This window comes from Mustelus asterias, chromosome 13, assembly GCF_964213995.1.
Source record: "Mustelus asterias chromosome 13, sMusAst1.hap1.1, whole genome shotgun sequence".
NCBI classification, from domain to species: domain Eukaryota; kingdom Metazoa; phylum Chordata; class Chondrichthyes; order Carcharhiniformes; family Triakidae; genus Mustelus; species Mustelus asterias.
Window position 1 is genome coordinate 11,032,043 of NC_135813.1, and position 24,756 is coordinate 11,056,798.

Sequence of the window (24,756 nt, forward strand, 5' to 3'; positions counted from 1 at the left end):
TGGCCTCCTTCTGCACTGTAAGGATTCTATGATTTATCAGTTTGGAAATGTTGGACAATGCACCATCAGGGTCAACTGGGCCTCCTCTCTCTCTCCCCCCCATCCCATCCCCGCCCCCCCCCCCCCCCCCCCCCCCCCCAGCCCCGCCCGACAGGAAGGGGCAGATTTTGACCTTCAGTTTACTGGCTGGTCTCAGAGGAGTGACGGTCGTATAAAAGTGCCACGGAGGGTCACCCAAGAAGGGTTAGTTCTTACAGAAAGGATCGCCCACGCCCACGGGACTATATCCCAGCACAAGCCAGGAGAAGACAGGTGACCAGAAAAGAGGTGACTATAGGAACATGCTTGACGCACCTTTTCACAAACAGGTCCAAGCCGGCGCTGAACAGTTACTTACCGTCGTGTTTTCCACAATCAGTTCCCCGGACTGCAGCGCAGTGAATTTTCCTGGTATGTCTGGCACTGCGACGCTGTCCTTTTCCCAGTAGACCATGGGTACCGGCAACCCCTGAGTGGCACACGACAAGAGGGCCTGCGAATCCTCCAGCACCGAAAACTCCGACTGACCAATCGAGATCGACGGTGGAACTGCGGCAAAAGCAAAGATTGTGAAACAGAATCTGACTGGCTCCCTCGTATCCGGGGAAACCCTTTTACCACTGTGCCTCCCCTGGCCCTTTGAAGATGTCACTCGCAATTCTGGAAAGGCTGGAAGGGCAGAATGGCCTATTCCTGCTTCTATTTTCTTTTTTATTCGTTCATGGGACATGGGCGTCGCTGGCTGGCCAGGTTTTATTGCCCATCCCTAGTTACCCATATTCTCTCCTATGATTCACTGACCTGTTCCTAAGTGGATCTAAGTCAGTGATCAAGTCTCCCGCTCCCATCCTGCTGGGAAATTATCAGGTCTCCACTCAGCCCCTGTGAAGCAGTGAGAGTCAACCACATTGCTCTGGAGTCACGTGTAGGCCAGACCAGGTAGGGTGGCGGATTTCCTTCTCTAAAAGGACATTGGTGAACCAGATGGGTTTTTCTGACAATTGACAATGGTTTCACGGTCATCAGTAGATTCTTAATTCCAGATATGTTTTATTGAATTCAAATTCCACCATCTGCCGTGGCGGGATTCGAACCCAAGTCCCCAGAACATTAGCTGAGTTAACGGATTAATAGTCTAGCGATAATACCACTAGGTCATCGCCTCCCCATGTTTCTATGTAAATCGCAAGTTCTGAAATGGAGTGACTGCTGTTAGGGAGCCAAATGTGTCATCCACTTTCTACACAGCAAGATCCCACAGATAATGGTCAGGGGTTTTTTTTGGCCTGGTGGTGTTGGCTGAGGGATGAATGTTGGCAACAACATAGACAGAATTCCTTGCTCTTCTTCAAATAGCTTCAAAGGATTTTTTGATCCAGCTAAACAGGCAGCCAGGGTGTCCTCTGACAATGTGGCACTCCCTCAGTACTGTGCAGAAATACCAACAGAGGCTGGGGGGGCAGGAAGGTGGCAACGCCACCTGAGGACTTGTTATCCATTCACTGCTTCACAGGGGCTGAGTGGAGGGTTTCCCAGCAGGAGGGGAGCGGGAGACTTGATCCTCAATTCACTGACTCAGATCCACATAGGAACAGGTCGGTGAATCACAGGAGAGAAGATGGGAAGGGAGTGCAATGCTACGGCTGGTCTGGAAGTCTCTGTGAACACCTGGAATACTGTGTGCAGTTTTGGTCTCCATATTAAAGGAAGCATACACTTGTGTTGGAGGCAGTACAACGGAGGTTCACTATGCAAAGGTTGGACAGACTGAGCTTGTTTCTACTGAGCGGCAATGGTGGCACTGTGGTTAGCATCGCTGTCTCACAGTGCCAGGGACCCGGGTTCAATTCCAGCCTTGGGTGACTGTCTGTTTTTACTCATTTGTGGGACATGGGCGTTGCTGGCTGGCTGGCCAGCATTTATTGCCCATCCCTCGTCGCCCAAGGGCAGTTGAGAGTCAACCACATTGCTGCGGCTCTGAAGTAACATGTAGGCCAGACCAGGTAACGACAGCAGATTTCCTTCCCTAAAGGAAATTAGTGAACCAGATGGGTTTTTCCGCCAAGTAAATTCTTAATTCCAGATATCTTTTATTGAATTCAAATTCCACCATCTGCTGTGGCGGGATTCGAACCCGGGTCCCCAGAACATTGGTTGAGTTTCTGGATTAATAGTCCAGCGATAATACCACTAGTCCATCGCCTCCCCGTTTGGGTCACTGTCTGTGTGGAGTTTACACTTTCTCCCCGTGTCTGTGTAGGTTTCCTCCAGGTGCTCCAGTTGCCTCCCACACTCCAAAGATGTGTAGGATGGGTGGATTGGCCATGGGAAAAGTTCGGGGTTATGGCAAAAGGGTGGAGGGGTAGGACCTGGGTGGCATGCTCTTTCGGAGGATCAGTGCAGACTTGATGGGCTAAATAGCTTCTTCCTACATTGTAGGGATTCTCTGGATTCTATGAATGATTGTGATTTGATTGAAGTATCCAAGATCCTGAACATTCTCAACAAGGCGGATGTGGAAGGGATATTTCCTCTTGTGGGTGAGTCTAGAATTAAGAGGACACTGTTTTAAAATAACGGAGCACCCCTTATAGGACAGAAATGAGGAGAATTCCTTTCTCTCTGAGGGTTGTGTGACTTTGGAACTCTCTGCCTCAGAAGGTGGTTGAGACGGGATCATTGAATATTTTTAAGGCGGAGATAGATAGATTCTTGTTGGACGAGGGAGTCAAAGGTCATTGAGGTAGATGGGAATGTGGAACTCAACACAAAATGATCAGCTATGATCTCATTAAATGGTGCAGCAGGCTCGTGGGGCCGAATGGCCTACTTCTGCTCCTGTACCAAATGTTTGCTGGTAAATTGATCCCTGGGTCCAGAGTGTTGTCCTATCATGAGAGGCTGAGAAAATTAGGCATTTATTCTCTGGAGTTTAGAAGAATGAGAGGTGATCTTCTTAAGACGAGAAGATATAGAAGCAGAATTAGGCCATTCGGCCCATCGAGTCTGCTCCGCCATTCAAATTTGGCTGATATGATTCTCATCTCCATTCTCCTGCCTTCTCCCCATAACCCTTTATCCCCTTATTGATCAAGAACTTATCTATCTCTGTCTTAAAGACACTCAATGACCTGGCTTCTGTGGCAATGTGTTCCACAGATTCACCACCCTCTGGCTGAAGAAATTCCTTCTCATCTCAGTTTTAAAGGAGCGTCCCTTCACTCTGAGGTGTGCCCTCGAGTTCTAGTCTCTCCCACCAGTGGAAACATCCTCTCCACGTCTACTCTATCCAGGCCTCTCAGTATTCCGTAAGTTTCAATTAGATTCCCCCCCTCATTCTTCTAAGCTCCATCGAGTATAGACCCAGACTCCTCAATTGCTCCTCATATGAAAACCCTTCATTCCTGGGATCATTCTTGTGAACCTCCTCTGGACCCTTTCCAAGGCCAGCACATCCTTCCTTCTGGGGCCCAAAACTGCTGACAATATTCCAAATGGGGTCTGACCAGAGCTTTATACAGCCTCAGCAGTACATCCCTGCTCTTGTATTCTAGCCCTCTAGAAATGCATGCCAACATTGAATTTGCCTTCCTAACTGCCAACTGAACCTGCATGTTAACCTTAAGAGAGTTCTGAACCCAGACTCCTAAGTCCCTTTGTGCTTCAGATTTCCGAAGCCTTTCCCCATATAAAAAATAGCCTACGCTCCTATTCTTCCTATCAAAGTGCATAACCTCACACTTTCCAACATTGTATTCCATCTGCCACTTCTTTGCCCACTCTCCTAACCTGTCCAAGTCATTCTGCATCCTCCCCGCTTCCTCATCGCTACCTGTCCCTCTACATATCTTTGTACCATCCGCAGATTTAGCAACCATGCCCTCAGTTCCATCTTCCTGACCTCACTGAAACATAGAAAATCCTGAAGGGGCTTTGACAGGATAGACAGTGAGAGATTGTTTCCCTGGTCAAGGACTCTGATACATTGGGGCACAGTATCAGGATAAGGAGTCAATCATTTAGGACTGAGATGTGGAGAGACTTCTTCACTCAGAGGGTTGTGAATCTTTGGAATTTTCTACCCCAGAGTGTTGTGGATGCTCCATAAATTGTTGACTATACTTAAGGCTGGGATAGATAGATTTTTGGTCTCTTGGGGAATTAAGGGTTATGGGGAATGGATGGACATGTGGATATGAAGCCAAGATCAGCCATGGTCGTACTAATGATGGAGCAGGCTCGATGGACTAAATGGACTATTCCTACTTCTATCTCTTTTGTGTTTTTGTGCTTTATCAGACATTGTCTGGCACAGAATCTAACCAGTAATAAATGTGTATCAGATAATCAGACCATGCTATCTCCATAGTGACGCTGCTCCTTGGCAACAGAGCCCTGGGAATTATGACTAACATTTCAGGTGGTGTCAGTTGTGACTCAGTGCGTAACACTCTCGCGTCTCAGTCAGAAGTTTGCGGGTTCAAGTTTCACTTCAGAGGCTGACGCTCCAGTGCGTTACTGAGGGAGTGCAACACTGCTGGAGGTGCTGACTTTCGGATAAGACGTTAACCTAAGAGTCTCCAAGGTATATGCAAAAGATGCACGATCTCAAGAAGAGCAAGGAACATCTCCGTGATGTCCTGGTCGCCATTTATCCTTCAACCAAGATTACGAGGATCAGAGCAGCAGTCGTCAGCACGTTACTGTTTGTGGGATTGTGCTGTACGAAAATGGCTGCAGTGTTGCTGACGTTACAAAGTGACGACTAGGCCACATTACAGATTGGCTCTGAAGCACTTTGGGCGAGATGCTTTTTCAATGCAAGTTCTTTCTCTTTCCGGATACTGATGAATATGTTACATGTTTCCACTCCTGGCAGCACGGTGGCACAGTGGTTAGCACTGCTGCCTCACAGTGCCAGGGACCCGGGTTCGATTCCCGGCTTGGGTCACTGTCTGTGCGGAGTCTGCACGTTCTCCCCGTGTCTGCGTGGGTTTCCTCTGGGTGTTCCGGTTTCCTCCCACATTCCGAAAGACGTGCTGGTTAGGTGCATTGGCCATGCTAAATTCTCCCTCCGTGTACCCGAACAGGCACCGGAGCGTGGCGACTAGGGGATTTTCACAGTAACTTCATTGCAGTGTGAGTGTATGTCTATTTGTGACATTAATAAATAGACATAGAATAAAGGCCTCTTCACATCAGCATCAGACGGCACAAGCCACTAGATAGCATCAGCCCGGTGTCCAATTCTGTTTAATAATCAATCCTGTGAAGCATCCTTTGCTACATTAAAGGCGCTATATAAATGTAAGTTGTATGAGTGATGATGCCACACTTACCCTGCACCACAAGAATCGTGTCTGTGCTCACCACGCCAACTTTGTTCCTGGCAATACACGTGTACCATCCTGCATCAGTAAGCCGGAGCTGCGGGATGTGCAGGGACCCATTCACAAACGTTTGCAGGCGTAGTTGATCAACAATGGTGCGGCCATCTTTTACCCACGTCACCTCTGGTGTAGGGCGGCCTCCTGCCTCGCAGGGTAACGTCGCAGAGTGGTCAACGGTGGCTTTATATTCCCTATTGTGAGCTTTGATCACCGGTGGAACTGAGCGAAAGAGAGAGAAAGCGCATTTCCTCATTCATGATACAGGGAGTAGATGACCTTTTTTTATACATTGTAATAATTCAAGAAACCCGACTGGAAAGGAATATAGTTTATTACAGAGTGCAAAATAAAACCACTAGCATGGTGTAGACACACTAGTCTCTACCTTGGGCTACCATTCAGCAGGCCCAGTCCTGGGCCTGCCTTGCAAAAGGCTCAGGTAATGAGCTCCAGCTGAGGCCACTGCCTGTTACCAGGGGAACTCATACTCAGCCAGACCCACAGGGAGATCAATTAGTGATTCCCCTTAAACCTCGTGCAGGTTACCGCATATATAAAATCAGGCAGTCTATGATCCCTGGCTATCTATCGTCAGTCTGTGTCTGACCCTTGGCTGTCCGGGAGTCAGTCTTTATCTGATCTCTAGCCGTCTGGGAGTCAGTCTGTGTCTGACCCCTGACTGTCTGGGAGTCAGTCTGTGTCTTAGATCAGATAGTACCCAATGCCCAGCTGTCTGATGGTTTGCCTGTTGTTGATGCCAATCTCTTGAAAAGATTATCAGATGAAACAATATGAAAGTTACAAAATATTTTAGGAAGTTTCGAATATTTTCCTTCATTTAGACAACTCACTCAGGCAATCACATAGGCCCATGTAAATCATAGAAATCATAGAAACCCTACAGTGCAGAAGGAGGCCATTCGGCCCATCGAGTCTGCACCGACCACAATCCCACCCAGGCCCTACCCCGCATATTTATCCGCTAATCCCGCTAACCTACGCATCTCAGAACCCTAAGGGGCAATTTTTAACCTGGCCAATCAACCTAACCCGCACATCTTTGGACTGTGGGAGGAAACCGGAGCACCCGGAGGAAACCCACGCAGACACGAGGAGAATGTGCAAACTCCACACAGACAGTGACCCAAGCCGGGAATCGAACCCGGGACCCTGGAGCTGTGAAGCAGCAGTGCTAACCACTGTGCTACCGTGCCGCCCAAATAGGCACATGACCACTTTCATTACTACAGTGCGGTTAAACCAATGAGCTTAACATCCTTCACTGTGTTGTGAAGTTAGTGTTTGTAAATTTAGGAATACTGGTAAAATGCTGAGAGCTGTAAAATTGTCTGTTTAAAAAGTGGTTTTGTTTTTTTGGACAAAAGAGCTGCAGGGGCAAAAATCCAGTACACAGTCTGAAAAAAATGTATCAGGGCAAAAACAACAGGGTTGCTTTGGTAACAGGCTTCAGCATTTGAACAGACCATGTTTTTGAATTTTAACCAATCAATTTAAAATGGACATTTGAATAACAGCAGCCTATCAAATTTGAATGCGAGGCTTTGATAACCTGTAAACCAATCCTATTGTCGGTTTTTCATATGTCACAGAGGGTATAAAACCACTCCCAGCTCCAGAAAACTGGGGTGGCACGGTGGCACAGTGGTTAGCACTGCTGCCTCACAGCGCCAGGGACCCGGGTTCAATTCCGGCCTCGGGTCACTGTCTTTGCGGAGTTTGCACGTTCTCCCCGTGTCTGCGTGGGTTTCCTCCGGGTGCTCCGGTTTCCTCCCACATTCTGAAAGACGCGCTGGTTAAGGTGCATTGATCCAAACAGGCGCCGGAGTGTGGCGACTAGGGGAATTTCACAGTAACTTCATCGCAGTGTTAATGTAAGCCTTGCTTGTGACACTAATAAATAAACTTTACTTCACTTTAGAAGAAGGACAGTCACTGCCACAGCTTTCAGCTAGAGAGAGACAACTTTCTGCCAGTGTAACAGCCACATGTATGTGTTAAGAGAAAATCTCATTTCACCTCAGAAGGACACAAGAACAGAAGCAAAGAAGAAAGAAGATTCGGGAAGACTGCAAACCTGATTAACATTTGAGAGTGACTGTATAAATTCTATTTTCTTTTGTTTGTTAATAAGTGGGAATTGTAATTATCTAAACAGCATTCCATTAGAATCGTGTTTTATTTGTTAATAGTTTAGTTAACCTGTTTACTGTTAGTCAGATAAATAAAGTGTTAATTGTTTCTTTCAAAGAGTCTCAGGTAGTTTTTTGAGTTAACCAATCAAAGTTGCCGCAGATCGTACCATTTCTCACACACTCTTTAATAGATTATGAAAAGGAGGTGCTTCTCTTTGAGTGGTTGAGTGTTAGTTCTCTGAGAGGAGATCGCCCTCCCCTTCATAACAACTGGAAAGCATTGATCCCCTTTACATCCCTACCTTGGACGACCAGCCTTGTCTTGCCCAGAGCTGTGCCGGCTGCATTCTGAGAAATACACATATAAATTCCAGAGTCCTCCTCTGTGGCTCTGGCAATCTCCAGCCCTCCATTCGCCAACAAGTAAAACCCTGAGGCAGAAACAAAGGATCAGTCAAAGCACACACAGCGGCAGGAGACCAGCAAACCAGTCGGTATAATGAGGAGGATTCATCCCTGTTCACAAAACAGCCATTCCTCGATAGCACAATATCAACTGACACCACTCCTAATATTAGAATTCCTTTCCAGTGGAATACGGCTCTATTTTCCCCAGTACTCATTATGTAGTAGCTGAGCGCATTGAAAAGACATGTTTTTGATCCGTGCAATGGTTCACTGTCAAGCGATATTCAGAATGCAAAGCTCTATCCCTGTGCCAAGACTTGACACTCTCCACCACTGCCATCTGTTCCCATTCACAGCTTCATAGAATCTCTACAGTGCAGAAGGAGGCCATTTGGCCCATCGAGTCTGCACCGACCACAATCCCACCCAGGCCCTATCCCCATAATCCCATGCATTTACCCTAGCTAGCCCCCCTGACACTATGGGGCAATTTTAGCATGGTCAATCCACCAAACCCGCACATCTTTGGACTGTGGGAGGAAACTGGAACACCCGGAGGAAACCCACGCAGACACGGGGAGAACGTGCAAACTCCACGTAGGTAGTGACCTAAGTCGGGAATCGAACCTGGGTTCCTGGCGTTGTGAGGTAGCAGAGCTAACCACTGTGCCACGTGCCACCCCAAGTCAGTCGAGTCACTGCAATGCGAAATTTTACACTGAAGGGGTCTGGCCTCACCAATCCACTGGTGTAAGAGAAAGTTCCAGCCGTGGCAAGGCTAACACCATTCTTCACTCCATCTCCATTAAAAATTAATCAGACGCAGGTCAGAGAAGGTTTACTCGACTAACACCAGGAGCAGCGCGGGTTGTCTTCGGAGGTTAGATTTGCATCCATTGGAGTTTAGAGGAGTACAAGGTGACTGGATCAAAACCTTTGCAATCCTGAGGGGTTTTGACAGGGTGGGTGTGGAGAGGATGTTTCCTCTTGTGGGAGAGTCTAGAACGAGGGGTTCACTGTTTAAAAATAAGGGGCTGCCCTTTTTTTTATTCATTTGTGGGACACAGGCGTCGCTGGTTGGTCAGCATTTATTGCCCATCCCTAGTTGCCCGAGGGCAGTTGAGAGTCAACCACATTGCTGTGGCTCCAGAGTCACATGTAGGCCAGACCAGGTAAGGAAGGCAGATTTCTTTCCCTAAAGGACATTAGTGAACCAGATGGGTTTTTCCGACAATCGACAATGGTTTCATGGTCATCAGTAGATTCTTAATTCCAGATATTTTTTATTGAATTCAAATTCCACCATCTGCCGTGGTGGGATTCGAACCTGGGTCCCAGAACATTAGCTGAGTTTCTAGATTAATAATCTAGCGATAATACCACTTGGCCATCACTTCCCCCTATGTTCTCCCCATGTCTATGTGTGTTTCCTCCCACAGTCCCAAGATGTTCAGGTTAGGTGGATTGGCCGTGCTAAATTGCCCCTTAGTGTCTCAAGATGGCAGGTTAGGTGGATTGGCCATGCTAAATTGCCCCTTGGTTTAGTGAACCAGATGGGATTTCCCAAGAATCGACAATGGTTTCATGGTCATCAGTAGATTCTTAATTCCAGATATTTTTCATTTAAGACGGAGATGGGGAGAAATTTTTTTTCTCAGAGGGTCATGAGTCTATGGAACTCGGTTTCTCAAAAGGCAGTGGAAGCAGAGTCTTTGAATTTCTAAGGTGGAGCGAGGTAGATTCTTAATGAACAAAGGGGGGGGGAAGGTTATAGATAGACAGCAATGTGGGGTTGAGGTTACAATCAGACCAGTCATGATCTCATTGACTGATGGAGCAGGCTCGAGGGGCCGAGTGGCCTACGCTTGCTCCTAATTCGGATGTTTGTATGATATTTCTAGCTAGGAGGTTGTCTGATGTCTCAGTGATGCCCTGGCACCTTACCTGCGTTTGAGATGGTGAGGCCCTCCTTCTGCCAGGTGATGCTGGGTCTTGGCGTGCCCGTTGACTCACAGTGTAGGATAACACCTTTGTTAACCACAGTTTCCAAAGTGGTTGGTAAGGGCTTGATAACAGGAGGCTCTGGGAAGATAACAGAAATGCTGCAATTAAACTGGATAAGCCAAGAAGAAAGATGGAGCTCATTTTCATATAATACCTGAGGCAATTTCAAGATATCCTTTTCAAAGTTGCTTATATGGTGTCTACAACAACCTCCCGCTGGCAGCAATATGATCATCTGGATTTTTAAATGTTAACTAGACTGTTTTGAGAGCGGCGCGGTGGCACAGTCCTTAGCACTAATGCCTCACTGCACCAGGGACCCGGATTCAATCCTGCCCTGGGTGACTGCGTGGAGTCTGCATGTTCTCCCCATGACTGCGTTGGTTTCCTCTCACACTCCAAAGATGTGTAGGTTAGGTGGATTGGCCATGCTAAATTGCCCCTTACTGTCCAAAGATGGGCAGGTTAGGTGGATTGGCCATGCTAAATTGCCCATTGGTGTCCAAAGATGTGTAGGTTGGGTGGATTGGCCATGCTAAATTGCCCATTGGTGTTCCAAGATGTGTGGGTTAGGGGATTGGTGGGGTAATATATGGAGTTACAGGAATAGGGCCTGGGTGAGATCCTCTGTCAGAGAGTTGGTGCCGACTCGATGGGCCTCCAGCCTTACGGCTATGATATACAGATTGGGACCTCTGAATGGCCTCCTTCTGCATTTAGGGATTCTATTTTAAGTGTCAACTTGAATTCGGAAAGTCCATTGCATTCCAGTCTGCGCTCCCAACCCCTACCCCTCATTGCTGCCTGCACCTTACATCACACTAGCCACCCTTGACTCCTGTCTCTGTCAACCTATAGCAGCATCCAGTTCAGCAATTTTAAAACTCTTATCCTGGCTGTCAAATCCCTCCATGGCTTCACAGCTCCCTCTAAGCTTCGTCCTGTGTTTAGGGTCTAGATGGCATTCTTTGGGGCTTGTCTATTCTCCCAAAGTAAGCTGCTCGAGACTGCAGACTGTCAGAATCACTACTCTCTATTTACAGCCTCGATGTACAGCTTGGGACATCTACACGAGGCTGGAACTTCTCCGCCTTCCAGATCTTTCTAACTCAATCATAGATCATAGAAACCCTACAGTACAGAAAGAGGCCATTCGGCCCATTGAGTCTGCACCGACCACAATCCCACCCAGGCCCTACCCCCATATCCCTACATATTTTACCCACTCATCCCTCTAACCTAGCATCTTAGGACACTAAGGGGCAATTTTAGCATGGCCAATCAACCTAAGCCGCACATCTTTGGACTGTGGGAGGAAACCGGAGCACCCGGAGGAAACCCACGCAGACACGAGGAGAATGTGCAACTTCCACACAGACAGTGACCCAAGCCGGGAATCGAACCCAGGTCCCTGGAGTGCTAACCTCCGTGCCACCCATGATCATCAAGTCTGATGTTATATCGTCGATACATCAGCATCCTATGCTTCTGATGTTAACCCTTTACTCTGCATCTCCTCCCACATATTTTATCCCTATCAGATAGAATCATAGAATCCCTACAGTGGAGGAGGAGGTCATTTGGCCCATCGAGTCTGCACCAACCCTCCAACAGAGCATCCTACCCAGGTCCACCCCCTCACCCCACCCTTTCCCCGTAACCTCATGTATTTACCCCACTCATACCCCTAACCTACACATTGTGGGGCACTAAGGGGCAATTTTAGCATGGCCAATCCACCTAACCTGCACATCTTTGGGCCACAGGAGGAAACCGGAGTACCCGGAGGAAATCCATGCAGATACGGGGAGAACGTGCAAATTCCACACAGACAGTGACCCGAGGCTGGGAATGAACCCGGGTCCCTGGCGCTGCTAGGCAGCGGTGCTAACCGCTGTGCCACCGTGCCGCCCTTACATCCACCAGCCCTACAAACCCTCCAAGATCACTGGAGTTCTCCGCTTCTGGTTTCTTGTGCACTAGGAGCAAAACTGACAGGAAGGCAATGTTTCTGCCTTGGCTAACTGCTCCGTCTCTAATGCCGAGTGACAGATGCTGCGTCCAAGAAACAAGAATATCTTTTACAAAGTCATTTTAGGAATGTTCAGTGTTTTTCCTCTGAAGAGTGGCAGGGGTTGGGGATTGTCACTCCTGAACATTATTGAGTGCAGGAAATGTGGAAGTCTGGGATGGGAGGCCAATCGGGAATGCATCGGAATTTCGTCAAGTCTAAAGTCAACACTTTAAATAGTTCTGGATAATCTGGTTATTTTCACATTGATGTTTGAGGGAGTTTGTTGCGCTAAAGTTCCCGATCTCACAGCGATGGCTACGCTTGGAAAAAACATCATGGAGCTGTGATTATAAAGGATACCTGTGCTGGCACCAGAGGGACCGCAGCTCCGCACAGATCAGGCCTTCTGAGCAGTGAGTACGAGGGGAGAAAAACTGAGGGGAAAGGAATTCAAATGGAGACGAGGGAGCAGGGGTTTTCCTGAGCGTTTCTGAATCCCGCCATCAATAGGGGATGGAGGTCAGGAAGCTTCTTTCCCTTTGGGAAACAGGGGGATGGGGGGAGGTAAGGAGGTGGTGGGGGGAATGGTAGTGTAATGGGGGAAGTCATAGAATCCCTACAGTGCAGAGGGAGGCCATTCTGCCCATCAAGTCTGTGCCGACCACAATCCCACCCAGGCCCTATTCCCGTAACCCCACATAATTATCCTGCTAAACCTCTTTGCACTAGGGGCAATTTAGCACGGCCAATCAACCTAACCCACACATCTTTGGAGTGTGGGAGGAAACCGGAGCACCCGGAGGAAACCCATGCAGTCACGGGGAGAACGTGCAAACTCCACATAGACAGTGACCCGAGGCCGGAATTGAACCCGGGCCCCTGGCGCTGTGAGGCAGCAATGTTAACCATTGTGCCACCATGCCACCCCAATGTTCAGAGGAAGCCCTCTAGAGGGCAGCTTGCTTCTACATCTGGCCCAAGCCAGTAGGGAGGCCTCTAAGCCTGCTTGAAGTGCTGGTTCCCCAATAGGTTGCTGGGAGGCCCTCGCCGGCATTTTAACAGTCTTCCGCCACCTGTGAGAACTTGAAGGCCTAATGGAAAATCACAGTTGGCCCCCTTTAAGAGGTCTTCAATGGCCTTTATTTATGTGGATCAGCTGCTACCTGCCGCAGGTGGGTGGGTAGACAGTGCCACATCCATCCCGCCTCCTCAAAAACAGTCCCAGTGGCAGGATGATGCAAGGCAACCAGCGGGCAAGCCAAGTGTGCTATTTCTCACCTGCCTGCTTCCATTCCTGGCAGGGCCTAAAAAGCAAGCCCCAGGTATCCCCTCAGCACCCACACAGAAGCTTTAATTAAGTCTTAGAATCCCTACAGTGCAGAAGGAGGCCATTCAGCCCATCGAGCCTGCAACGACCACAATCTCAGCCAGGCCCCTATACCCTTAACCCTACCTATTTACCCTGCTAGCCCCCGCCTCCCCCCCCCCCCCCCCCCCCCCCCCCCCCGCCCCCACCCCCCCCCCACTGACACTAAGGGGCAATGTAGCATGACCAATCCACCTAACTCGCACATCTTTGGAAATCTAAATGGAGAAGCAGGCTCGAAGGGCCGAATGGCCTACTCCTGCTTCTAGTTTCTATGTTTCTATGATTTAGAACATCAGTTTCCAGACCGTAAATTCTGGGGTTTCCTTCCCTAGCCCTCTCCACCTCTCTCTCTCTCTCCTCCATTGAGATGTTCCTTAAAAGCTCCCTCATTAACTGAGCTTTGGTGCACTCTTTCCCATCTCACCTTGCATGGCTCAATATCAAATTTTTATTTGATCAGGCTCCTGCGACGATGCCTTGCGATGTTTTACCAGATTAACAACAACTTACATTCCTGTAGCACCTTTAATTTGGTAAAACGGCCCATGACATTTCACTGGAGCGTCATCGAATAAAACCGAACACTGGGCCACACACACACACACACACACACACCGGTGCTCAAAAGGGTAGACTGAGGAGCATTCTAAAGGAGGAGAGAGAGCGGCTGCGAGAAGGAGGGGTTTTCGGAGGGAATTCCAGAATTTGGAACATAGCAGCCAATGGGTGTGTGACTAAAATCCATGATGTGGAGTTGCCGGCGTTGGACTGGGGTGGGCACAGTAAGAACTCTCACAACACCAGGTTAAAGTCCAATGGGTTTATGTGGTATCACGAGCTTTTGGAGCGCTGCTCCTTCATTAGGTGAGTGACCCTGACAAGAGCAGCGCTCCGAAAGCTCGTGATTCCAAATAAAGCTGTTGGATTTTACCCTGATTAAATTCTAGGCAGAGCAAGAGAAAAGTATTATAGAGGCAGTCTTCGACTCCACGATTCCACACCAGCACATTCACATGTGCGCACTGACTTTCTGCACCACCCATCTGTGAGTGGGCAAGTGGACATGTCTTCATTAAGTTGGAAACAAGTGTTTGATTCTGTTCAATATTTTGGTGCAATCGTTGTGATTTTAATGCATTTCTATGTTTATGTTTTATTTAATATACACTCAGACTCGCATAGTTCAATGTTAAACGGGTAACTGACTGTGATCGAATGGTTTCATTATATCCCTCACACTAACCGAGGAACTTACGCTAAGGTGTGCAGGTATCAACAGTCGCCTCAGTGATTTGACAGGGCGAGGATTGAGAGCATTTAACACCATCAGACACCCCATGAGTGATTTTGGCTTTGATTCAGGAACTAATCGCTCATTTGTACCATTGTTCCTTTGAGAAAATCAACTTGCAACTTGGTGTAAGTCCAAATGTCGTAAGTAGGAACTAATTTATTGAATTCAAATTCCACCATCTGCCGTAGCGGGATTCGAACCTGGGTCCCCAGAACATTAGCTGGAGTTTCTGGATTATTAGTCTAGCGATAATACCACTCAGCCATCACCTCCCCCTAGAAAGCATTCTTTCTGGTATGGCTTGGTCTGGCTCCTGCTCTGCCCAAGACCGCAAGGAACTACAAAAGGTCGCAAATGTAGCCCAATCCATCATGCAAACCAGCCTCCCATCCATTGATTCTGTCTACACTTCCCGCTGTCTCGGCAAAGCAGCCAGCATAACTAAGGTCCCCATGCACCCCGGTCATTCTCTCTTCCACCTTCTTCCGTCAGGAAAAAGATACAAAAGTCTGAGGTCACGTACCAACCGACTCAAGAACAGCTTCTTCCCTGCTGCTGTCAGACTTTTGAATGGACCTACCTTCCATTAAGTTGATCTTTCTCTACACCCTAGCTATGACTGTAACACTACGTTCTGCACTCTCTCATTTCCTTCTCTGTGAATGGTATGCTTTGTCTGTATAGCGTGCAAGAAACAATACTTTTCACTGTATGTTAATACATGTGACAATAATAAATCAAATCAAATCAAATCAAAATCAAATCAAATTCTCCCCATGTCTACGTGGGTTTCCTCTGGGTGCTCTGCTTTCCTCCCACAGTCCCAAGATGTGGAGCGGCAGCAAATGTCCCACCAGTGGCTTCAGTCCCCGGGCCCGGATCCTGAGCCCGCGGCGGGGCTCGGGTGGGGTAGCGGTTTTGGTAGCGGGAATCCCGTCCTGGGTGACACGGTAGCACAGTGGTTAGCACTGCTGCTACACAGCTCCAGGGTCCTGGGTTCGATTCCCGGCTTGGGTCACTGTCTGTGTGGACTTTTCACGTTCTCCCCGTGTCTGCATGGTTTTCCTCCAGGTGCTCCGGTTTCCTCCCACAGTCCAAAGATGTGCGGGTTAGGTTGATTGGCCGTGCTAAAATTGCCCCTTAGTGTTCTGAGATGCATAGGTTAGAGGGATTAGTGGGTAAATATGTAGGGATATGGGGGTAGGGCTTGGGTGGGATTGTGGTCGGTGCAGACTCGATGGGCCAAATGGCCTCTTTCTGCACTGTAGGGTTTCTATGATTCTATGTGCACGATAGGCGGATTGGCCATGGTAAATGTGTGGATTTTACAAGGGTAGATTGGGGAGAGGGCCTGAGTAAGATTCTCAGTCAGAGAGTCGGTACAGACTTGATGGGACGAATGGCCTCTTCTGCACTGTAGATATTCTATGAATCTATGATTCTAAAAACACTTGACCCAGCACTGCTGTCTCACAGCGCCAGGGACCCAGGTTCAATTCCTGGCTTGGGTCACTGTCTGTGTGGAGTCTACACATTCTCCCCGTGTCTGCGTGGGTTTCCTCCAGGTGCTCCGGTTTCCTCCAATAGTCCGATAGACGGGCTGGTTGGCCATGCTAAATTCTCCCTCAGTGTACCCGAACAGGCAAGGGAGTGTGGCGACTAGAGGATTTTCACAGTAACTTCATTGCGGTGTTAATGTAAGCCTACTTGCGACACTAAAAAATAAACCTTAAATTTTAAAATTGGGAGGAGCGGAGCAGGTGAATGAAGGAGTGGGTGAGGGTCTCAAAAATATTTCTCAAGGTGCAAAAAGATGTAGCAGAAACTGGGAGATCGAGCAAAGGCTAAAAGTGGAAAATGTAACAATAAGTGGGAACTAGGTGATCACACATTGACAATAAAGGTGAAGACATTTCTCCTTTAATCACGGAATCGGCTGATATTAATATTAAATAATAATAATTCATATTAAATATTATTATTAATATTATTATTAATATTAATTTTTATCAGGATTAAATATCTTCCAGCGAGGTGTAAAGGTCAGGCAAGGAGGGAAATCTCGGTGTTCCTGTACCTTGCACTTTGAGCATCATATGTCTGCGTGCGGTCCCCACATCGTTGCGAGCTGTACACACATAGCTGCCAGCATGGCCCAGGGTCGCCGTGGTGATTTCCAGATTTCCTGCGGATGCATAAAGTTGGAAATAATTCCTGACAATTCCTGAGAGACTGGAGGGAAAAGCCCACGAGAGAGATCGTCAGCGCTCACAGAGCTGCGCCGTTCCTGCCTCGAGAAACGGGCAGTTGAAAAGTAGGCAGCACCTATCCAAACCACCTACCCCCAAGATCCACCTCACACAGTTTTGGGTGAGGCCTGTTTCGGGCCTCAAGCCTGCTGACACACCTTTCTTCCATCAGCAAATCGGAGACCTGTTTGTAACTTCCCAGTACAAATGAATGGCTTCACTAACTGCCCTCAACAGGACCCTTGGTGACCCCCACCAGTAAGATTTCAGAGGGCATTTCTGTGGGGGGGTAGGAGAAGCAGGAGTCTATTGAGAACTGTGGCTCACTGCCAGATCCGTTTTTGACTCCACAAGAGATCAGTTCCCGTCACCCCCTCTGCCCGAGGTGCCAATTGCAAGAACACAATAAATAGAAGCAGGAGTAGACCATTCGGCCCATCAAGCCTGCTCCTCCATTCAATGCAACCGGGGCTGATTTTGGGCTTCAATTTTATTGTCCCGCCCTGGAAGAGGGTAATAGTATAAAAGCCCCTCATTTTAAATTTCTATAATAAGTAGACTAGATTCAGGTAAAGACTACAAGGTGCCTCATATATAGAATAAGGATTCACCATGTGCCGAAAATAAAATATGCAAAGGTATTGTCTGTATAACCACAAATTAACCGAGTATTATGAAATTAAACTATATTCTTAATGTATTCTGTAAACCTTGGCCAATGGACAATCTAACTGCTCAGCATGATGGGAAATAGACAGTAGTAGACAGACCAAATTCTCTTAAGACAACGGAGTATCGAGAGAGCAGTTCTCCTTATCAGCTTGGCTTGAGTCAGGCAGCCGCAAGTTAATCAGGGCTTTGGAATGTACATTCCTGGTTAACGAGGTTGGGACGGTTTCTCATGCAGACAATGGGACTGGACATAGGCTAGGGAATTGATTCCCCTTACCAATTAAATTTTGCAAGTGATAGCAATATCCTTGAATCTACCGGATTTATGTAGTTAGGTTTCCCAGTAATAAGGGAAGAACTTTCAGGTGCAGTGGACTAATGGGCTCCTAATCCTACTGATACGTAGAGCGCTATTGGCTAAAGTAATAAATAATGTGTAATATTGTAATTGGACCCTCCAGTTTGAGTGGCAAGCGGGTGGGAAATTGAAGTGTTCAGAAGAGTATATCAATTTCACACTTGCACTGTTATGTCAGAAAGGGTAGCTGGTGCTTGCTGACTATCTTTTCTCCTGATTGCATTAGCAATAAACTTCTATTCATTCTTTAACTACATGCTGTCTTTCGTGGTCCCTGTATTGGTTGAGTTCACCTGAGTACAAGACCCCCCCCATCCCCCCCAGAGGGACACCCCAGAAAATTCCTCTTACACGCTCGCTCCCCATATCACTTCATTCCCCAAGAGACCAAAAGTCTGTCTATTCCAGCCTTAAATGTATTCAATCTCTACAAAGATTCACAATCCTTTGAGTGAAGTCATTTCTCCTGATCTCACTCCGAAACAATAAACCCCCTATCCTGAGACTGTGCCCCCATATTTTAGACTTCCTTGACCAATGAGAACAATCTCTCAGTGTCCGTCCTATCAAGCCCCTTCAGGATCTTGTAGGTTTCAATGATTTCAATTCTCAAATCTTCTAAACTCCAGAGAATATAACTCCAATTTTACGCAGCCTCTCATCATAGGGCAACCCCTTCATTCCAGGGAACGTTTCAGCGAACCTTCTCTGTACCGCCACGGAAACAAGTTTATCCTTTCTTAAATGTGGAGACCAAAATGGCACACGGCACTCCCGATGTCCTCCAATCAAAAAACTGCACATTTTATTCTTGTATCCCAGTCCTCTTACAATAAAGACCATTTTGTCCATGGATCACTGGCCAATTCTCCACCTTCCCCTGACTCTGCATGGCACAGTGGTTAGCACTGCTGCCTCACATAAACAAAACGTGTTCCCCACAGGGGATCCCACAGCACAACCCCAAGGATCAAACCTTCCTCACAGAAAGTGGACACCTCATCAACCACTTCAGAATCACTCATAGAGCCATAGAGATATACAGCACGGAAACAGGCCCTTCGGCCCAACCCGTCCATGTTGACCGGTTTCCTAAACTCAACTGGTCCCATTTGCCTGCGTTTGGCCCATATTCCGGCTTGGGTCATTGTCTGTGCGGAGTCTGCACGTTCTCCCCGTGTCTGTGTGGGATTCCTCCAGATGCTCCGGTTTCCTCCCACAGTCCGAAAGACATGCTGGTTAGGGTATTGGCCATGCTAAATTCTCCCTCGGTGTACCCGAACAGGTGCTGGAGTGTGGCGACTAGGGGATTTTCTCAGTAACATCATTGCAGTGTTAATGTAAGCCTACTTGTGACACTAATAAATAAACTTTAAAGTTAAACTGAAAGATACGTGTTGCAAAGAGCCCATTTGGCAGCTAGCCAAGGTACATCCAGGTGAGGGTTGAATTGGAAAACGCTCCGTAGGGTGGAGAGGAGTTGCTCACAACATCATCTTGTTGACATCCATCCGGCTCTGGAACACGGGATTGGGATCGGGAGTGGAGAATCTTGGCTGATTCTCCAAACTTCTTTTGTCCGCTAGTCGCCATAAAAACAAATTGAATATTACTATCTAAGTGAGATACCCAGGCCAAGATTTCCACCGTGGCTAACTGGGAATTTTAACTGAGGGCAGAAGTCAATGATTGAACTCCAGGGTCTGATTAGGCGCTCCACCCAAGCCCAGAATGGAGAAGCTGGCAGCGTCTACCGTGACTGGAGCGTAGGAGGATGAGGGGTGGCCTTACCGAGGTTTATAAAATCATGAGAGGCATAGATAAGGTGAATAGCCAAGGTCTTTTCCCCAGGGTAGGGGAGTCCAAAACTAGAGGCATAGGTTTAAGGTGGGATAAGGTTTAAAAGGGACCTGAGGGGACAATCTTTTCACACAGAGGGTGGCGTGTATATGGAATGAGCTGCCAGAGGAAGTGGCAGAGGAGGGTACAATTACAACATTTAAATGACATTTGGACAGGTACATGGATAGGAAAGATTTAGACGGACATGGGCCAAACGCAGGCAAATGGGACCAGTTGAGTTTAGGAAACCGGTCGGCATCGACGGGTTGGGCCGAAGGGCCTGTTTCCGTGCTGTATATCTCTATGGCTCTATGAGTGATTCTGAAGTGGTTGATGAGTGTCCACTTTCTGTGAGGAAGGTTTGATCCTTGGGGTTGTGCTGTGGGATCCCCTGTGAGGAACACGTTTTGTTTATGTGACAGAAAACCATCGGTCACCGAGGCTGAGGGGGGAATTCTCGATGGTTTCATCGATGGCTGAGCACCGGCCTCCTAGATTCCAGAACGGCCATGAAGGCCTCGATCAGAGCTCCAACTGTTGCTGCTGTGACTGACGTTATCTCACTCAGCACAGAACAAGGTTCCAACATGGCTTGCGCACTTTCTCAGTCGAAGGTTTATCGGACCACGAGTTTGTTTGAGGCAGGGAGAAAATATTAAACCATTTATCGAAAGGCAGAGCTAAACCAGAATAAGTCAATCAGTAACTCATGTTAAAATAAGCCTAAAAACGTCAGTTTTGCACAAACCTGTCGGCAGTATTTTATAGCCCGGCCCTCGGTTCCCCATCCGAGCACCATCCTTCATCCAGCTCACTGCAGGCTTTGGGATTCCAGTCACATGACACGTCAGCATCACTGAGGACATTTTGATGACGGTAACCTCAGGAGAGTCATCAGCGATCGATGGGGGAACTGGGATGTGAAGAAAGAACAAGGTTTTACTGCCGTAAAAGAAAAGAAAGACTTCTCACAACCACCTCAAACCACATTACAGCCAATGAGGTAGTGCAGTCACCGCTGTAAAGGAAACACAGGAGCCAATTTGCGCACAGCAAGATCCCAGAAAGAGCACTGTAATAATGACCAGATGATCTACTTCATTATGATGTTGATTGATCTGGTGGCATGGTGGTACAGCGGTCAGCACTGCTGCCTCACAGCGCCAGGGACCCGGGTTCGATTCCCGGCTTGGGTCACTGTCTGTGCGGAGTCCGCACATTCTCCCCGTGTCTGCGTGGGTTTCATCCAGATGCTTCAGTTTCCTCCCACAGTCCGAAAGACGTGCTGGTTAGGGTGCATTGGCCATGCTAAATTCTCCCTCAGTGTACCCGAACAGGCGCCGGAGTGTGGCGACTAGGGGATTTTCAAAGTAATTTCATTGTTAATGTAAACCTACTTGTGACATTAATAAATAAACTTTGAAGGATAAAGTTTCTGGTCAGGACATCGAGATAGAACTTCCCCGCTCCTCTTCAAAAAGTGCAATCATAAAAGTAAATTATTAATCACAAGTAGGCTTATATTAACACTGAAATGAAGTTACTGTGAAAATCTGCTAGTTTGGATCTTCTATATCCAGCTGAGAGAGTGGGAGGGAACTCGGTTCAACATCTCACTTGAGAGATGGCACCTCCTCAGTCAATGCAGCACTTCCTCAATACTGCACTGGAACTTCAACCTTGACATTTCTGCTCAATTCCTGGAACGGGAGGATTGTTAGATCAACTGTTGGTCAACATCCTTATCATTGAACCCCGACAGTGCAGAAGGAGGCCATTCGGCCCATCGAGTCTGCACCGACCACAATCCCACCCAGGCCCTATTCCCGTAACCCCAAATATTTACTCTGCTAATCCCCCTGACACTAGAATCAGTTTAGCACGGCCAATCAACCTAACCCGCACATGGGAGGAAACCGGAGCACCCGGAGGAAACCCACGCAGACACGGGGAGAATGTGCAGACTCCACACAGACAGTGACCCGAGGCCGGAATTGAACCCGGGTCCCTGGTGCTGTGAGGCAGCAATGCTACCCACTGTGCCACCCTGCCGCCCGTCCTTCCTACCATCACCAGGACATATTTCAAGCGAGGGCAAGACTCTCGATGACAGAGTTAAGGGGCCAGACTTTATTCAACTGGGGTGATCAACCCTAACTGTGCACAGAGAGCGGCTTTTCAGTTTCTCAATCTCGAGTCTCCCAACTAACCGTTTTTTTTAAAAACTGTGTAATTCAGAAACATTAGTTTGCCCACCATCAAACCTGCATGACCCAGACAACACTGGATGAGTACTTGCTCCTGAATCCTTTGAAAATAATCTACTCAGATAAACAATGTTAGTTGTTCATTTCAAAGATATTTCCCTCCAACAAGATGTCTGGACCTGCACTTTGCAGGAAGTGAGAGAGAGGCACAGGGAGCCAACAGGACAAAGTGCAGGGAGAAACACGCAAGCGCTCATGTGCCCCAGAGACCAGAGACAAAGCAGATATGTCGGGTGTTGACAGATCTGGTTAAGACATCAGAGGAGAGACAGATAGCTGCAAAAAAAGTCAGATGGGAGGAAATGTCAGAGAAACAGATGATCTCAGTGAAAGAGACGCATCCAGGAAAGAAACAGATGAGAATAAAAGAGAGAGAGAGAGAGAAAGAGAGAGAACACAGAAAATAGATATCAATCCATTAACAGATGAGGGACCTGCAGGAACAAAGGATTCCACGTGGAAATCTTTCCGATTCATCATGAGAAAAGCCGCCAAAGATATATTCACACAGAGAGAATATTATACATTTCACAGAATGATGGAAGAATCGCAGCACAGAAACAGGATTTGTGGCTGAACCACATTGGTGTTTGTCCTTTGTACAGGCCCTAATCATAGAGAAAAGAATCCCAACAGTGCAGAAGGAGGCCATTTGGCCCATCGAGCCTGCACCGACAACTATCCCACACAGGCCCTATCCCTTTAACCCCACGTATTTACCATGCTAAGCCCCCTGACAATTTAGCACGGCCAATCCACCTAACCCACACATCGGGCAGCACGGTGGCACAGTGGGTTAGCACTGCTGCCTCACAGCCCCAGGGACCCGGGTCCGATTCGAGCCTCGGATCACTGCCAGTGTGGAGTCTGCACATTCTCCCCGTGTCTGCGTGGGTTTCCTCCGGGTGCTCCGGTTTCCTCACACAGTCCGAAAGACCTGCTGGTTGGGTGCATTGGCCGTGCTAAATTCTCCCTCAGTGTACCCGAACAGGCACCAGAGTGTGGCCACTAGGGGATTTTCACAGTAACTCCCTTGCAGTGTTAATGTAAGCCTGCTTGTGACACTAATAAATAAACATCTTTGGAGTGTGGGAGGAGACCGGAGCACCCAGAGAAAAACCACACAGACAGGGGAAGAATGTGCAAACTCCACACACACAGTGACCCGAGGCTGGAATCGAACCCGGATCCTGGCGCTGTGAGGCAGCAGTGCTAACCACTGTGCCACCATGCCGTCCATGTCCAGCCCTTTTCCCTAAATCCCTTTGATCCGGTTTACTTCACCCAGCCTCAAACCCGTTCTTAATACTGCACCACATCAGCCGGGAGGAAACCTCACCGTCACACGCCAGGCAAACAGTGCTTTGGTTAGGAAAGCCTCACCGTGGACCGTGAACTGGATGCGCCGGCGGGCATCTCCTGCCTCATTAGACGCCACACACTCATACAGCGCCGTATCCTGAGTGGTGGCCGCAAGGATCACCAGCGACCCCGATGGCAACAACCTGGAGGGAGACAATGATCGACACATCAGCTGGTAATGGCAGGATTGAACTAACCAGAAGGTGGTGCTGGATCTCTCCGGGCTCAGAACCCTTAGAGGGCCCGAATCAAAGCCCAAACGGCCGAACAACGAATGAAATTATCAAACTAAGGCTCCGATATAAATCTACCAGTTACCGCTGTCTGTAACGAGTATGTTTATTTCTCCAGAATCTGTCCTGTAGTGAGGGGCGATTGGGAAGCACCAGGAGATGGACAAGGGGCCAATTGGCTCCGTAAGCTCGATAGGATTGTGTGGTTGCTGCTTCCTTTCAGTTTTAATGTCAACTACTCCAGATATGACTCCAAATATTACTTCACACAGAGCCTGCCAGGTCATCGAATAAATATGGGCTGTATATTGTACTTTGCACGGGTCTTTCACGAGGTTGCTTTTGGATGGGTTATGTATCCTCTCACCCTGCTCTGGCTGCACATCTCAGCCTTGCATGGCATCTCCTACTGCACTAAAGTCACAGAATTACATAGAATTTACCGCACAGAAATGGGCCATTTGACCCATCTAGTCCGCGCTAGTATTCATAATCTCCCACCAGACCCCCCGCCGTTCCATCAGCCTCAGCTCAGCCTTTCAGCCTATCACTTTTCTCTCATAGAATCCCTACAGTGCAAAAGGAGGCCACTCGGCCCATCGAGTCTGCACTGCCTCTCCGACAGAGTACCTTTCCCAGGCCCAGCCCCGCCCTATCCCTGCAACCCCATGCATTTACCCCACTAATCCCCCTTACCTACACAGGCAGGATTCTCCAGCCTCCCAGCCACGTGTTTCCCACCGACGGGAGGTGGCACATTGTTTGCTAGTGGCAGGATTCTCTGGTCCCGCCGCTGTCAATTGGAATTCCCACTGACGTCACCCCATGCCAGTGGGAAACCCGCGGGTGGGAGTGCGCTGCCGGCAGGTCCGGAGAATCCCGCCGGCGTGAATGGCCAGAGAGCTCTGGTCCACATCTTTGGACACTAAGAGGCAACTCAGAAGAATGAGGGGAGATCTTATAGAAACATATAAGATTATGAAGGGAATAGATAAGATAGAAGCAGGGAAGTTGTTTCCACTGGCGGGTGAAACTAGAACTAGGGGGCATGGCCTCAAAATAAGGGGGAGCAGATTTAGGACTGAGTTGAGGAGGAACTTCT

The 24,756-nt window shown here is 48.2% G+C and overlaps 1 protein-coding gene across 1 annotated transcript in view; it reads right to left on the reverse strand.

Annotated features, from left to right (window-relative positions):
- Positions 1 to 24,756, reverse strand: part of LOC144503050 (hemicentin-1-like) — a 390,871-nt gene that overhangs the window by 53,972 nt on the left and 312,143 nt on the right. Inside the window, exons 74-81 of the mRNA XM_078227553.1 lie at positions 23,443 to 23,564; positions 20,541 to 20,705; positions 16,749 to 16,856; positions 9,930 to 10,072; positions 8,838 to 8,862; positions 7,885 to 7,989; positions 5,379 to 5,648; positions 398 to 588 (exon numbers count right to left, since the gene is read on the reverse strand). Of these exons, the coding sequence (XP_078083679.1) occupies positions 398 to 588; positions 5,379 to 5,648; positions 7,885 to 7,989; positions 8,838 to 8,862; positions 9,930 to 10,072; positions 16,749 to 16,856; positions 20,541 to 20,705; positions 23,443 to 23,564 (1,129 nt within the window). The remainder of the gene's footprint in view (positions 1 to 397; positions 589 to 5,378; positions 5,649 to 7,884; positions 7,990 to 8,837; positions 8,863 to 9,929; positions 10,073 to 16,748; positions 16,857 to 20,540; positions 20,706 to 23,442; positions 23,565 to 24,756) is intronic.